General features: G+C 39.0%; 1 protein-coding gene across 11 annotated transcripts in view; it reads right to left on the bottom strand.

Moving 5' to 3' along the window:
* Positions 1 to 5,720: 5,720 nt before the first annotated feature.
* ASXL3 (ASXL transcriptional regulator 3) overlaps positions 5,721 to 16,450 on the bottom strand; it is a 302,427-nt gene continuing 291,697 nt past the window's right edge. For all 11 annotated transcript variants that reach the window (XM_069099871.1, XM_069099875.1, XM_069099878.1 and 8 more), the window contains one exon: positions 5,721 to 13,726. In XM_069099871.1, the coding sequence (XP_068955972.1) occupies positions 10,019 to 13,726 (3,708 nt within the window). In that variant the 3' untranslated portion in view covers positions 5,721 to 10,018. The remainder of the gene's footprint in view (positions 13,727 to 16,450) is intronic.

Here is a 16,450-nt window from a genome sequence, read left to right as displayed (position 1 = left end):
TGATGTACTCCATTTATGGCCAAGAGCCCATCATTCTTATATTTTAGGCCCTGATTGAGAAATCTAAGTTGTATATTCCCAGTCTTTTTAACTAGCTGTTCATTTTCCCAAATAATTTTTTTCTTTATTATAGCATACACTTTATCTTTGGTAGTAATGAAATATCACTTGTGTCCCTCATTTCCTATTTTCATTTCAGGATTTTGTAAGTCCAAGAGTTTTCAAGGTCAAATTTTCTTTTGGTAACCCTTGGCCCTCTATAAATCTCCAGAAATGGCTGGTGCTCACCAGGTTCAACAAGCCTTGGAGAGTCTCTATAACATCCCAGATCCATATCCTGGGAAGACAGCATTCTTTCCAATTTTTCCTGACAGGTAATCTCTGGACCTTTCATTAAGAAGTCACCAGACATCAGACATTCCTCCCTGGTCCTGTAGATCTTTGTAATTGTTCTAAATTATATGGGATATTTTTCTTGACAGGATCCAATTCTACTCTCAAACCTAGGATGACCCTAAACCTCATCCTTCAATTTTACAAAAATTGAAATTCCTTGCCCAAAAGGAGTTTGCATTCTTGCTTCTCTAATCCTGTGTCATACATGTTATTTCACTTCCAACTGGCAACCATTCAAATTCCCCTTGAATTTAATATTTTAATTAACTAGATTTAATATTTAAATTCCTCCCTGAAATTTATTATTATTCATATTCCCAGATATTGCTTTCATTTACCACAGACCTCTTATTACCATTCTTTTTTTCTACATAATTCCTCTACAGGAATCTTATTCTAAGATCTGAATGTGGCAGAGAGGTGATCTAGGCTCTCAAAGTCGATGCCAACAGAGAAAAATATCTGATTTTACCATGCTGGAATATATTTGAGAAGAATCCTGGTAGCACATCGCTTCTGCTTCCTGTGGCCCAGCCTAGTAAAATATAAAGGTGCTCACTAGTAGGGTGACCAATAAGGCTGGTCATATTCTTTGGCCATGGCAACCCATAAAACAAATACAAAATGGTCCTCAGTCCCGTATAACCCCCTTTCTGCTTCTTTGGTGAAAGTGACAAAGTGGTTAAAAAAATAATGGTGCTAAAAATAAATTTGTAGATTGTTTATAAACACTAACTTATCTACTGTTGCTATTCTAAATGGAAGATCTCTGTCCACTGACTGGATTTATGGCAAAAAAAAAACCACATCATATCAATATTGATAGTTTTGCTATAATAAAACCAAAAGGAGTTGCTAGATGGAAAGATGTTCCATGAGTTCCCCTGGTGAGGAAAATATAAATGTTCACAATTAAAATCACTGTGCACTCAAAGGCAATGGGAAACATCATCATGGCATAGCTAGTCAACATGTATTGCCGTGTTCATGGTGCTCATTTGCAAAAATATCATCACTAAGATAATTGCAGCTTATGTGCCAACATCTGCTGCAGAGTACTTACAGAAATTTTACAAAGAATTTTATGTGACCTTTCAAATTAAAATGTTTAATACCCATTGGCTTTAACACAAAGGCAGGGTAAAGGGCAGGATGGTGCAACATATGTTAAAAAAAAACACAAAAAACATGATTTTGAAATAAAAAAGGTTTAAAGTCTGTACTTGCTGTTTATGTATCTTCAAACAATTGATATTTTAGAATAAAAATAAAAATCAACAGCATATTAGAATACAAATGAGAAGCTATGATAAGCAATGGAGGCAATTTAAATCTATCATATTACATTAAGCTATTAATGCTGAAAAATGGATTAAAAAACAGACAAACTTTTGCTCCTTCTTAAAAGTTTAGTTGACTTAAATCAATTGCCACCAGGAGACCAAGAGCCTAGAAATTGCCTTAGTCAGCAAAGACTTCATTTTCATATCAAGAGATGTGGCAATCAAAATCAACACTGGATTGGGATACAAACCTACCATAAAAATCTTACAGAACAGATCTATGGAATGTGGAAAAAAAAACCCATGTTTACAGAAATCTTGGGGAGAAAATTAACTACACTTTAAGGCATTTTTAGGATGGAAATGGAAGGACAATATATATATATATATATACATATATATATAATATGATATAAATTATCTGTGAAGATTTCTATCACAAATTCTTTTCCATCAATGACAATGAAGTCACTACATTTGAACTTGTAACATTCCTGATGTGTTCTATCAAGAAATAGAAATGGCACTGAAGAAAACAGAATATATCAAAAGCTACTGACTCCTGATAACCTCTACACAATTTTTATGGGGAAAAAAAACTACAGAAACAGGTAGCATATTTGACGAAGGCACGAAAAGTACTGGTAAGCTTTTGCAGACAATATTCTACAGCTTACTTCATTTTTACAATATCCCAGAAGACTGAAATGTATAAAGAGTGTAAGATGCTGCTCTGGGTTTTGTTTCAAAAATATCAAAGAATGTTTAATTAGTAGAACAAAATGTCACTTCCAAAAGTCATTTTCCAAGCCTATGAAATTATTATTCCCTGCAATGCAATGATAATTTTGCTTGATAAAATCTGAATTTTAATATAAAAATCAGGTATAAAACAGAACTTTTGCTCACCTAAGGCAATTACCACTATCATGCAGGATGTCCAGAGTATAATTCAAATAAAAGATTCTCTAAAGATGAAATATCTTCCATATATTCCTGTTTGCACATAACATTGTGGTGATTGCATCAAGCCCTGGAACAAAGCAAAATATTCCAAATATAGCCTATAATAACACAAAGACATTTGTCCTAACTATCCACACAGGAATAACTAAGTGGATAAAGAATGTTTATAATTTAGACTGTGTTATGTTGCTGGATGAACAACCCACAAAGATGATCAGTACCTGTGTCTTGGACAAATAAACTAGATGTATAATGAAGTGTTCCCAAAATTAGATGCAGAATTGGAAGATAAAAGTTGGCTGAAGTGCTTTTGGGAAATTACACAATACTTTTTAGTGATCTCAAGTTTCTTCATGAAATAAGGGCCCATCTTTTTTTTTTCCTAACACTAATGTTCTTCCAGTGGTTCTTTATAGCAACAAATCAGGAAATACTCTGAGATTTGAAGAATCAAAGTTGAGGATTACCCACAAAGCAGTGGAGAACAGCATGGTAAATGTAAGTAGGTTAAAATATTTTACCAATGAAGAATTGCTTAGGAAAAGGTGTATAATCAGAGTACTATATGCCCTGTACAGGATAGGAGATGATCATGCAGGGAAAGCTAGAGGTAAGCAATGGAAAATCCACATACTCCACTGTTATCCACACAATGTCAAGAGATCTGGTAAAAACACATAGACACTGCATGGAGGCCCTATGGAAAATTTACAGGTGAATGTTATTATAATTATCAGCTATTAGAAGTATAACTACTTTAGCAATATTCATTTGCACAAAACAATGTACTAAGTTCAAATCTTTTTTAAACAGATGTTTGATTCTTTCTTAGACAAATTAGACATTAAAAAAATATACAAGGATTCAAAATCAAATTATTTCCTTTAAAGAAAAAGCAGCAACAATTCAGACCAGTCTTCCCCCAAATAAGGCATCTAGGAGTTAGCCTCCGACGTCTTCCTCACCAGTGATTATACTGATGCTGCTAGTGTCATGCTTTACTGCAATCTAAATTAAAAGATTACCTATGGATTTTAATTGTTCATATTAGTCCCGCTCCTTTCTCATTATCAAAACTAAGGGCTCTCTGAACTTTGAGGTATTAAAGACACCTTGTGTACTACAGAAACGAAATTTTTATATTAGAACCTTAAATACATTTGAAGAGGATTCTTTGGGCCAGGGGCTGGTGGTGGGGGTGGAGGGAGACACACAAAACCTCTTTAGAAAGCATTATAATCAAAAAGAGAAGTGGAAGACTTGAATTCTAGTTTTGACAATATCGCGTTAGGTTCAAGTAAAGGAATTCTCTTACAACATAAATTTAATGCTGGAAGGGAACTTAAAGCTCATCTAATCCAAATGTCTCCATTTTACACCTGAGGCCCAGAGAGATGATGGTGCTTACTGTAGGCCAGGCACTGTACTAAGTTCTTTATAATTATTAACTCACTGAATTCCCACAAGCCCGGGAGGTAGGTATTACTCATCCCTATTTTAAAGATGAAAAAGACAGGGATATATTTTAATATAAGTAGCAATACAATGATTTTTTTTTAATACCACTTGATTTAGATTCAAACAACCCACGTTGAAATCCTATCCATGGCTACTAGCAGACTGTGTGATCTTGGACAATGCCTCCACCCTTCTTAGTTTCCTTTTTCTCACTTGTAAAAATGAGAGGTTGAATTATGCTAACCAACTCTCACATCACTTATAACTCCAAATACAATGATGTTGCAGTTTTCTTACTGCTTTTAATTAATCTCAGGCAGATACTTATTATCTGTTGGGGGTACAAATAAAGATGCCAACTGAAATCTATAGAACACATCACAAAATCTCTGATGACTCACCACCTACTTTGAATATGACTTGAGGGAGATAGAGGGAAACACATAAAAACAGTACCCAGATTTTAGTGCAAACATAAACATATTCAGTCTCTAACTGGTAGCCTTAGAAAACAACATTTCTAAATGATAAAACTACAGTATAGTTAAATTTAGATTAATTTTAATAGAAAGGATGATGTAATTGCTTTGACTACTACCTAACATATATTACTCAAAGGCATGCATAGACAATATTTTACAGGTGTCAATAACAAATATTCACATAAACAAGGTGGCCCTAAAGCCTTAAAACTAAACTAAGACTTCTGTGTTACCCTGCATATAAATGTTTTTGCTTTGTTTTTTTAAATGTCAGATAAGTTTTACAATGAAGCAACTTTGGGGGAATTTTTCTATCACATGGGTTTTCAAAGTGTAAATTATATATACAGCAAGAATGTTTTTAATAAGAAAAAATTTCTAATCTGAATACTAAGCATTCAGAGTAAAGGACAAAATATTTATAAAAGACTGCTTCCATACACAGATCAAAACTGACGAGTAGTGTGGATGGCCTATTCAAAAGTGTCTGGTTTTGTCTGCATATTTGTAATCAGTCCTAAGCTATAGTATTCTATCTCCATTAATCCTACAATTCCTGGTCAGTCATTTTCAAAAATATCGTAAGCATCCTCCTAAGTTACTTCACTGAATCAAATTTCCAATATAGTAATAGCACGTGATATAGTATGTATCAACAAACTACACACAGAAATAACAAAAGATAAAGCTGACAAGTATTTATATTTAACATCTTTATTTTCTTCAGAATATTTTAATATCGAAGCCCAAATTGTTACTTAAGGGAGAGGGAAACAGAGAAACATGAAAAAGACAAACATTTCATTTAACTTATGGTATTGTGAGCAGTCACTTTTGTAGGCAACACTTTTTTTTTGTAGAAAAAAAAACAACAAAAAACAAACAGCACCATTAAAGAACGCATGATCCCTGAATTTTAAACAAAATACTGTCTAAAAAAAGTGTTAAAATGCTTCTTGCAGGCAGTCACATTTAGTCAGGTATCAAAGCAAGCATAACACAGTATTAAATTGTAGCAGTCCCATTGAAATCAACTGCTCCCCCTTCTGAGGATTTTGCAAACCATTTCTGAGTTTTGTTTTTATTTTTTTTCCTGTGGGAATGGTATTTTCTTTGGTAGAGGACTGAAGGAGGGTTTTACTTTTCTGTATGCTGATATAAAATGTCTATGTATGGTGCAAGGGCATTCACCCCAAGTCTGTATTTATCATGCATGTTATGTTTGGGTTGATTTCACATTTTGCTGTTATACTGTAGGAGTAATACTGCCTTTTAAAAAAGGCATTAAATGGCTAATGTCAAACAGATGTAAACATTCAGAATACTGACAACAAAAAAAAAAACACATGCGTGCACGCACGCACACACACACATACATACACACACAAAAAACCCTGTACTGAAAATGTGAATCAGATTAGGTTTCTGTGAAGTAAGGAATGGTGGGAGTTGTGAGTGTGGAAAATATTTTACAGCAGTACAAGAGAATTATGGCAACCAAGTAAAGCACTTTCTTCGTAACATTCATTTACAGTACAAATACAACAAAGTTATTCTACAGACTAAATTATTCTGTAACTATCAAATATAGTACAAAGAGAAATAGTATGTGCTATAAAAAAAGCAGCTCCTTTAAATTAGACTAAAAAAATGTTTTCTGTTGGTTTGACAGTGACAACACATGAGGGCTGAAGATGGAATTTTAAATTCAGGAAACATTTCAGCTACGTAGGCCCATGACAGCTAAGTACTGTCTCTAGGACTGTCCACATCACTCTCTGAAAACATACGGATGACGACCAGACGACTTTGCTACTGTCACAGAATGTCTACCTATGTCCTGCAGTTCACACCTGGGAAATGAGATGGTCATGGGCCTGAATCTGTGGAGATGGAGCTTCTGAGCTTGGCCAGCATTCAAGTGTTTTTCTTGGTACTTCACCATACCTTGTAGGAACTGTTAAACCAGAGGCTACAAGAACTTTGAAATTGTGCATGTGTTTGTCAAAGGAAATGAGGCTGCAGCATAGAGTACTTTTACCCCTGATGACATTGGAAAGCACCATACGCACCAGTTTATTCTGCTTTTATGTTAAACTGAGCAAGGAACTCTAGGGTCCAGAAATCAGCTAGACGTTCTACATAGCTCACCCCTACAACACAGGCTACCACAGGGAGTCGGCTGAGTAAAGAGGTCCAACCTCAGTAGTCTTTTTGCTTCATGTTAACCTACACTTTCCACAGACTACATCTCAGCAAGTAAACAGTATATAAATAGGGTGCTCAGTTCACCAAACTTTTTATTTTTCTCACTCTGGGGAAGAAAAGAATCTTCATATTGAGAATGAATTTTGTAGTAGGACACACTTCTTTCTTAGTGTGCTCCTTGGTACCTTACTGTCATTATACACCTCAGGTATATGCATATCATGAAGGAGGTGAGGTAGGGGAAGCAACTTTTCTTCCTTCCCCTGCTCCAAAAGTGCTACTTAGGAATTTTTTTTTAAAGAAAGGAAAACAAAACAAACAAACAAAAGGCAAGTGTGCAAATATTTTTCTTCCTGATGGGGATACATTAGGGCACAATAGTCCACAGGTATGACAGGACACATACCAAAGCCTTCATATTAACATAAAGCAAGAAGGAAATGGGCCAACTGCCTCATCTGTACTCAAAGGTAGCAGCTGGTGCAAATCGGCAAAGAGAAACCCAACTGGCCTAATTTGCATATGATGGCTTTATATGCACTCAATAGATACCTGCAGAATATCTGACCCCTCATGTTGCTTTTTACTTTTTTAATCTCACTATTTTTAGTGTGTGAACACAGCTGCTCAGTGACACCAAACTGCATAAGCACTAGGCTAGGAAACTTTATAAATTGGAGCAAAACCAGAATGGGCAAGAACAGGCAAAAATCAGCTGAAATTTGCTTTGAACTTGACTGCGCTCCGATTTAGGCTACAGAATGACTAAACACACGACCATCAATAGACTCTTAAAACCTAGTCAACGAAAAATCAAAGCTACAGAAGGCCACTTTTCTTTATCCCCCAAAAGCCGCTTGCAAGCAATATACAAAAATGACTGAGCTGATAAGAATGAGTTTAGTATCACATCAGTTGCATTCATATCTCACATACAAAGTGCAAATGTTTCGTTGGAATTTCTCTCAACACTGCATATCAGTCACTGCTACAATATCTTTCAATCTGCTGGTATAAACAGAGCCTCATACCCACACAGTAGCCAAAGAGTTTGGAACTAGGAGACGCACACTCCTGTTTCCTAGGGAGTGTTCACACAAAGATACACTAGCATATTCTTGTTGTCATTCTGCTCACCTGGGGAATGAAGTTCTTTGCTCTGACCCTTGCAAAAATGAAATACAATATAATGTGATACAAAGCAAAAGACACCACTACACTGAAGCTTGGCACACAAGAGGGGCTTATGCATCTTCTGAAGTCTATCCTGCTTCCTTTGGAATGGATTAAGTGCACTCCTGACTTCTTCAATGGTCAGTTTTATGGGAAAGAGAATAGCAAAAGTACTGAAATGCTGAATCACTTCACAAAAGGAGGCATTTGTAGAGAGAAAGTATCTTTCCATATTAGGAATTTTTGTTAATTAAAACTAACTTGTATCACTTAAAAGGAATTTGGCAATATCCTAACAATAAATAGGAGGGAAAAACATTTCAGAATCTTAAGTTGCTCATTTCAGTCCACTTTTATGATAAACTAAGGGAATGGCATAGCATTTATATTATTAAGATAATACCACATGTAAACAACCAGGTGGTCCTACCTAGATATAAATTACCATTTCTCCTATGCTTTTGTGTTTATTTTAGTGGTCACAGCCACATCAGTGGATGAGTTCACTCCAAATTTTTTGCTAATTTGGAGTAAAAAGGGTACATTAAATTTTTCTTCCTACAATTTGCATGTGCTTTTTTATACGTGCTTTCGTGACTAGAGCCCCCAAGTTACAACTGTTTTCAGATGTGATGGTAGCAAAAGCTTTTGGAAAGTAGCTAGAGTCCTCAACATGCATATTGTACTGGTTAAATACTGAAGGTCATTTTTCAAAGATACAGTATCCCTTTTTCAAAAAAGCACTCCCACTCCCCCGACACTAACAATGTCTGGAATTAAATTAAGAAAAAAAAATTTAAGCATGCATTATCTAGAAGTAATTTTTAAAATAAGGATTACAAATTCAGAGTCAAATATATTTATATAGAGTAAAACATGAGAAACATTTTAAAAGTGTTTTTACTAAATTAGCCCTCTAGTCTGACATTCACTTCCATCATCAAGGTCACCTTTTAAAAGATAGTGCCTGGCCTACGTGGAAAAGCCAGAATTCAAAAGTGTCATTGATGCAGGGCCACTATCATCTTTCCCTTCAAATTGTAATAGCTAATGAATGTATTCTACTGAATAAGATGGAAAGCATTTGCCACATTTATCCATTTATTTGCCTATATGTGAATACTTTAATTGGAGGGATTTTTTTTCCACCTTCAAGGGCCACGCATGAAGCTATGAAGAACACTACATAGTATTTATTGGGGCCACGTTGGTTACCCTGGACTTAAATTGGTGTGGCCAAGGTCATGTTATTGGCTCTGTGAGAACCACTTACGATTGAGGATGGATACTACTTCCCCAGATGGAAAAACCTGTGCAAATCTCTTAACAGGTCAAGCTATTCTATGTTAACAGTGTTTGGGAAAGCTAAATGGGGAAATCAATAAGAACTGTTGCTTTCATTAAACTCTTACCTCTATTAATATCTTGTGAGACTCAGCAAGCAAATAACTCCCTAGTCACACCTTTTACGTCTGAACCCTCACACCCCTCCCCACCCCGTTAATATGGGGCATAATCCATGGTAAAGGTAGGTAAGAATTAGTAGGCCAGATAACTCTTGAAATTTTTAATTTAGAGTAAAATACTAAACCATTTAAAATAACTATCTCCCTCTCCTGACTTCATTTTCTGTTGAAAGAAATCAAATTAACATGTCCTAATTATTTATCTCAGGGCATTTCAGATCAATTACCTAGGAAAACAAACACGGTACAATGTGTTCATGTTGGCAGGTTGTTTCCAAAGCTGGGAATGACACTTCTTAATACCCTCTTTTATCATGGCAACCAAGCCTATTGAAAACAAAACAAAACTAAAACCCACATACAACATGCCACTGAGACATTTCTGATGTGATGCATCCTTTTTAAGAGATTATTAATAAGGCAAAGGGGGCAGGGAAGGGAGAAAAGGAATTCAACTGTGAAGAATATAATCTCCCCTAAAATAAAATAAATTAGAATGATAGAAAGCACTGCAATTACATTATTTCTGTTTCTGACGTTTGGCTCCTCCACAGGGAAATGGGATACCGCACCTTGGACTTGGCTCCTATCGGACAACCAGGCAAGCGACACAGAGTTTGGAAGGGCCTATGCAGTCGTCATGGCAGAAGGCCCCACAGCCCTTGCACACAATCATGGCTTTCAGCCTGCAGGAACATTTCAACTCTAGCTCATCTGCATTGCTGTTGTCAGCAAAGTTTTGAACTGGAATCTGAGCATTCTGGGTAGAGAGGCCTGTAGTAGTGCTAGAAACACTTCCCAAAATTCCAATGGACTTTTCAATTGCAGAAGCTGCCCTTTTGAAGCTTGTGCTACCAAAGTGTATAGCTGGGTAATTTCCACAGAGCTGCTGTGGCGGCTGTGGCTGCACCTGCATTTTCTGAGCAGCTAATTGGGTAAAAGGCTTTTGTGGCTCAGAAAGGAGATAAGAAGAGAAATCTGCATTTTTTAGCCCAAAGGCTTTTAGCTGCTCTTTCACTTCACTCTGGTCGTAAGACACTTGCTTCATACTCAGTTCACAGCTGCTCAGACCTTCCTCAAAGGAAAGAGGTTCAGATTTTATATTGCTACATATGCCGGCTGGTTGTGGCCAACTAAGTCTTTTAGTGGTTTCCATAGTAACTGGTGGTTGTTTTTGATCAGGTGGGACATCTGCAGTAGTAAGGGAAGGTGGTATGGGAGGTGGGGGTGGTGGAGGGGGCGGCGGTGGAGGAAGGGGTGGGGGCGGGGGTGGGGGATGCACCAAGGATTTGTTCTGGATGGTGTGTGCAGCGCTGCCCATGTCATCACCTTCCTTAATGGAAATACTGGGTGATAACACACTGGCCAGCCTTAACTGGTGAGAGGTCGTTGGAATTCCAACCTCTGCCAAGCCCTTCTGCTCCAGGTGCCTGTTGAAGGCAAATGCATGGCAGCCAGCTGTGGCCTTGGAAGAGGCCTGCAAGAGAGCAGCGGAAGGGATGGGGCCCCGTGCAGTCACAGGCATTTGGTAAAACTGCTGTCGGTGTGAGGTGCTGGCATCCGGGTGAAAGCCGCCATTCTTGTCAACATGGAACAAGTTCTGCTGGAAGCTACAAGAGGGGAGCAGCCTCTTCTGCTGCTTCATCTCAGGGCTGTGAGCAATCCTGCTCGGGGCTGGGTGTTTGTTCATCCACTCTTGCTTAAAAGGCTGGCTGTGCCCCAGCTGATTCATGTTGGAGCTGATGACACATGGTGCCACTTTAACATCTGTGTCCATCAGCAGCTTTCCAGGCTCACATTTCACGTGAGCATGTTCCCCCACAGTCCTGGCCATCCTCTTTTTGGGGTGGTTTTCTCGCTTTCTAATCTGTAGCGGCACCAGAGTCCCTGCCAAGTAGCCTTTACCATCTGGATTTGGAGAGCTAGCAGGAGTTTCGACAATATTCCTCTCAGATGCTGTTTTGCACACTGAGGGAGCCTGCAGAGGCAGGGGAAGCCGGTGAATTTCTAGCTTGGCTCCTAATCGGGGCTGCGGCAGTGCTTTTTCTAAAGGCAGGTTGCCTTGTAATAACTGTGTCACGAGGGGGTTGTTGGCCTCTACAGATGACAGACGACAGCTTGAGTTTCCTCCACCCGGGACTCTCTTTATTGATTCTGTGGCCAATGACAGAGTCTCCTCCACGGAACTGGAGATAGATGCCTTAGAGCTCGGGGTCTGCTGAGTCCCTGGGGTGGCTACCTCAGCCTGCGCAGGCATTTCTGGTACAGAGAAGTCTTCAGTGTCCATTCTAAAGCACTTGTCAATTTCAGGGGTTTCTGACTTCACAGGAAGAGCAATCTTTGCCATAAGATTCCTAGGGTGTAACTCTGAGACATGGGTGTAGCTGGAATGCTCTGTTTTGATCGCCTTTGGGCAATTCTGCTCCAGGTATTCCTTATGTTTATTTGTGGCAGATGAATGGCTGGCCGCAGGAGGCTCTGTACTCATTGCGTCTTCACTGTTCCAACAAATCAGGTTACCCGTATTATACTGATTGCTACAGGTCGTGTCTGCTTCACTTTTGAAAGAAGTGGGGCCTTGTAACTGTTCAGCAAATCCATGACTAGGTGCGGTCACTTCACCTACTTTATCAGGAGAAGCAAGAGGCAATTCTCGGAGATGGGCGCAGGTGGAATTAGATGGTTTGCCATCCTGCTTTGCTGTAGTGGTAGCAATGAAGCCCAAGCCATGTTCCATGTTTTCCCCTGCCACTGGTTCGGGCCTGTTGATGACAGACACCTGAGGGCATGCCACATTCTGCAAGGCTGTTTCTGTCCTCGATGGCCTGTTCTGCACATCCAGGCCAGTTTCTGCACTCTCGATGGAAACAGTAAGTGATAGGCTGGAGCTCAGTGTGGCACTGTGATCAACAATGACTTTACAGGGAATTGATCTGTTCACTGCTGCTGGTGTGTAGCCTCCGGAGGGGTGCTGAGGTTTGCTGGAGTGATCTGTCCTTCTGACACCTGTACTTTTTTCCAAGTTTTCAGTCCCTAACTTTGTAGAGTTGTCATAAGAGCTTATTGTTAACACGTTTCCAGTAAACATAGCAATGGGTGGGCATTTAGCTGAGGAGTCTGTGACCGCAAGCCGGTCACTGCAGCTCAGAGCTGCTCTCACAGTGGTATTTGTAGACATGCTGGCCTGCTCATCACACCCAGGCATGGCTATCTTATCAGAAGGAAATCTGCCATTGGCTCCCACAGGGGGAACCAGGACAGAACCGGGAGGGGCATGATTTGGCAAATTATTTCCAATGGAGGGGGATGGCACAGTGGTATATTGACTGGAGATTAAATTATTATTAGCACTGTTGCTTGCTATTGGTAACCTTTTATCATCAACAGAGTTTGGTAAGACTGAACCCTCTGTGGAAGCTGGAACAGGAGCATTATCAATACATTTTGGTACAATGGCTACGCATGTAGCATCAGCTCCCTGGATGGTTTTTAACATACTTAAGTTACAAGCAGAGCCTGTAGTATTTGCACTGTCAACAGACATTAAAAGAGAAGATTTATCAACAGAACTTGCAAAGGGAAGTTCTTTAATTGTTCCCGACATGGCAGTGTTGCAGACAGACACAGGGACAGAATTTTTATTAAAAAGAAGGGGCATACCACCAGTTTCAGAAGAGGTAGATGAAATAACTTTCTCAGACAAATGTGACATAGGTATATTTTCATCAGAACTGTGCAGAGATATGTCAGAAGCAGTTTCTGGGAGCTTAGCAGGATTAAGTGACTGCTGCAATAAAGTGGGAGTCTCCCGGAGGGGAGCTGACTTGTTGCTAGGAGACCTGCAGTTTGGATTAACTATAATGACACCAGTTGAACCTTCCATCTTTGCATCGGGAGTGGTTGGAACTTCCAGAGCAGGAGAGCCATCCTTTGAGCTAATCTGTGGCAACCTGGCTTCTTTATTTGTCTGGAGTAAGTGAGCTCGGGCCTGATGCTTTGCAAAGAGCTTGGCTTTTGTTTGTTCTTTGATGTGCGCCAGGGTCCTGGTCTTCCCACCCTCACCTGGACTCCCCAGAGCTCCCGAGACGATGCTTGCAGCAGCGGCCACTGCAGCTGCCGCAGCAGCCTCTCTCTGAGCCCGAGCTTGCTGGGCTCTTGCCTTGATATCTGCGAGGGTCCTGGCACCTGTGTTCCTCCCTCCACTAACTGAGGTGCTGGGGGATGCTCGAGCCTCTGGCTTGGAGACTGGCTGGCTCTTGATAATAAAAGGAGGCCCAATTTTTGATAGCTGGATCTGAAGAAAAAAGAAGGGGGGGGGGAATGGAAATATTATTCTTCCACCACAACAAATATACTTACTCAGCTATTGCATAGTGAAGGACATGCTGCACTCTCATCACATTTTTCTTTTTGAGAAGAATAAGATATAAGTAAATCTTAATGATGGTCAGGGCTTTAGGGCATAAAGACAGGCTGATTCAACTCAGCACAAAAATGAAAATGATATAGTCATCTGCCACCATTCACTAAGCATTCTCTATCTGCTTTTAATCTGCTTAAAAACTAAGAACTGCACTCACTTGAAAAAAAAAGCACTCTTGTTAACACAAGAAAACAAGTAGAAAAACAAACCATTTTCACAATGTGTTTGTGTTTGGCTTAAGCTCCTCAGGGGCGTTTAGTTTACTAGTGACCTTGCTTTCTATGTGTGAAGATCTAACTTTAGCTAACTGAGGTTTGCCTATTCTTAACTGTGGTTTACTTAAAACAAATCAACAAAACAACCCACTGACTGAGAATCAGGAGACAGTTTTGAGCCCTAGTTCTGTCACCAATGATATGTATGGTGGGATGAGCCTTTTAACCTTCTCATAACTCAGCGTGTGCCCTTAACTGTACAATGGGGATAGTATGATGCGTTACTTGCCTCACAAAGTTTCTGTGAGGATTAAAAAGAGGAAAGGACATACAAAGTGTTATCATATTCATGGTGCAGGAACAAGATAGAGTCATTCTTGGAGTTAAGAAGAACTAAGTTCAAACCCAGCCTGTGGGCGAGTCATGCACTCTTCCTTACTGGAAAAAAGGAAGTCAAACCTACATAATTGCCCCTGTACCCTTTTCTTGTGAATAGATGATTTATTTAAGTGAGCACTCAGGCCAGCCATGTCTCTCATTCCTCTCCAGGCTGTGCTCCAGACTTCCTCTACCATGTCCTATACCAAGTACCTTATCTATACAAACTAAAAACTTCACAGATTGGCCATAAAGCTCAGTTGAGAAAATAGATGGAAAGACCTTAAGGCACTGAATGTTCGTTAGCGTTGTTATTAACACGAGCAACAATAATTATAAACCTCTTTAATCACAGTGGTTAGAGAGTCAGATTCTGGAGTGAGGAGGAGCTGGATCCAAGTCCTTCCACTGGTATGTAATTTCTGTTTAATGGTAGGCAAGTCAGCTCCCCACTGAGTGCCCCCAGAGAACTACCTACAACTGTAAGAACAGAACGCTTGCCGATCTTTGTCAGTGGTCAGATTTCTTCACTGAGCATTCCATACACCACTGAAATTATCAGTCTGAAGGAAAAAAAAAGGTATAAACTGAAATGACAGGTATCATGCTTTATTTCTAGTAAAGAATATGTGTCATCTAGCTTTCTCTGAATGTAACAAGGCACCCTCTTACTAAGAAAAAATATTCATGCACTGTTGCTTATCTTCTCTATATCATTCTAAGACTTAAATCATCTTAATTTCATTCTTTGATCAAGATCTAACATTAGTTAAATCATATATATCTGTTTTCCCAGAGAAACTCATAACATATTCTAGTGACAATTAAAAAAAATTCTGATAACTTTCTTCTGGATAATATTTAAAATGAAATTTTCTATTATAATCATTTGTTATCATATTCTGTAGAGACCTACCAAATTTTGATGCAATGGTTTTGCTATTCAAAAGAGTATACAACAGAAACAAAGGATTATAGTTTTAGAGTTGGAAGGGACCTTGGAGACCATTCTATTTCAAACTCCACTTTACATGAGAAAACTGAGATTCAGAGAGGTTAATTATCAGGGTAGTAAACGGAAGGCTGAAATTGTAACTCAGGTCCTCTGATTCCAAATCCAAATGTTCTCTTTCCACTATACTAATAACTAAGCCTTATGAATTTGGGGAATTGCAGTTGTGGGGAATGCTATATGATGGGAGTATGGCTATGAGACTTTATCATGGACAAGCAGGAAAGCCATTACTCAGGACAACACATCTTCTACTAGTTTTTTCTCGATCATCTTGTTACGCATAATATCCTAACTTAATGGGGGGGGGGGAATGGGGGATTAACTTCACTCCCGTTATTCGAGAGGCACCCCTTTCATACCCAGTACTTCTGTGACAAGAACGATCAGGATAATACATCTTAGATCCTTTCAAACTCTTCCCTTAACTTATATAACTAGAAAAAAAATGGAAAATAAAATTTGATAAACATAAAGAAGCTGGAAGTCAAAGTCAAACCTACAGTAATTGCCTGTGTATCCTTTCCTTCTGAATGGATGACTCCTCCCAGAGCCTCCATTTAAGGGAGCACTCAGGGCAGCCACATATCTCATGCCTCTCTAGGCTGTGCTCCAGACTTCCTCTACCATGCCCCATGCCTTTGACGCTTTCCCCCTACTCTTTTCCTGGTACCTTTGATGTGTTTTCTTCCCTTTCTAGAATGTAAGCTCCTTGGGGGCAGGGACTGCCTCTTTTCTACTTGTATTCTTTTCTATTTGTATTCTTAGTGCTTAGCACAGTGCCAGAGCACACAACAAGTGCTTAATAAATGTTTATTGACTAGCGAAAGAAAAAAAGCTCAACATGTGTTGCTTTACATGTAGGTCCTGCATATATGTGGATTTGTTGCAACACTTCAGAATACACAGTTATGAAGAAAAAAACTAAAATGAAAAGTAATCTTGTTGATTTTGAATAAACCTTATAATTAAGCTTATTACTACATGTAA

This window comes from Petaurus breviceps, unplaced genomic scaffold (assembly GCF_028583685.1).
Source record: "Petaurus breviceps papuanus isolate PSGF00001 unplaced genomic scaffold, PetGlider_PUasm1.0 38, whole genome shotgun sequence".
Classification (NCBI taxonomy): domain Eukaryota; kingdom Metazoa; phylum Chordata; class Mammalia; order Diprotodontia; family Petauridae; genus Petaurus; species Petaurus breviceps.
Note: the sequence above shows the minus strand (reverse complement) of the source record. Positions and strands in the feature narration are given on the sequence as shown.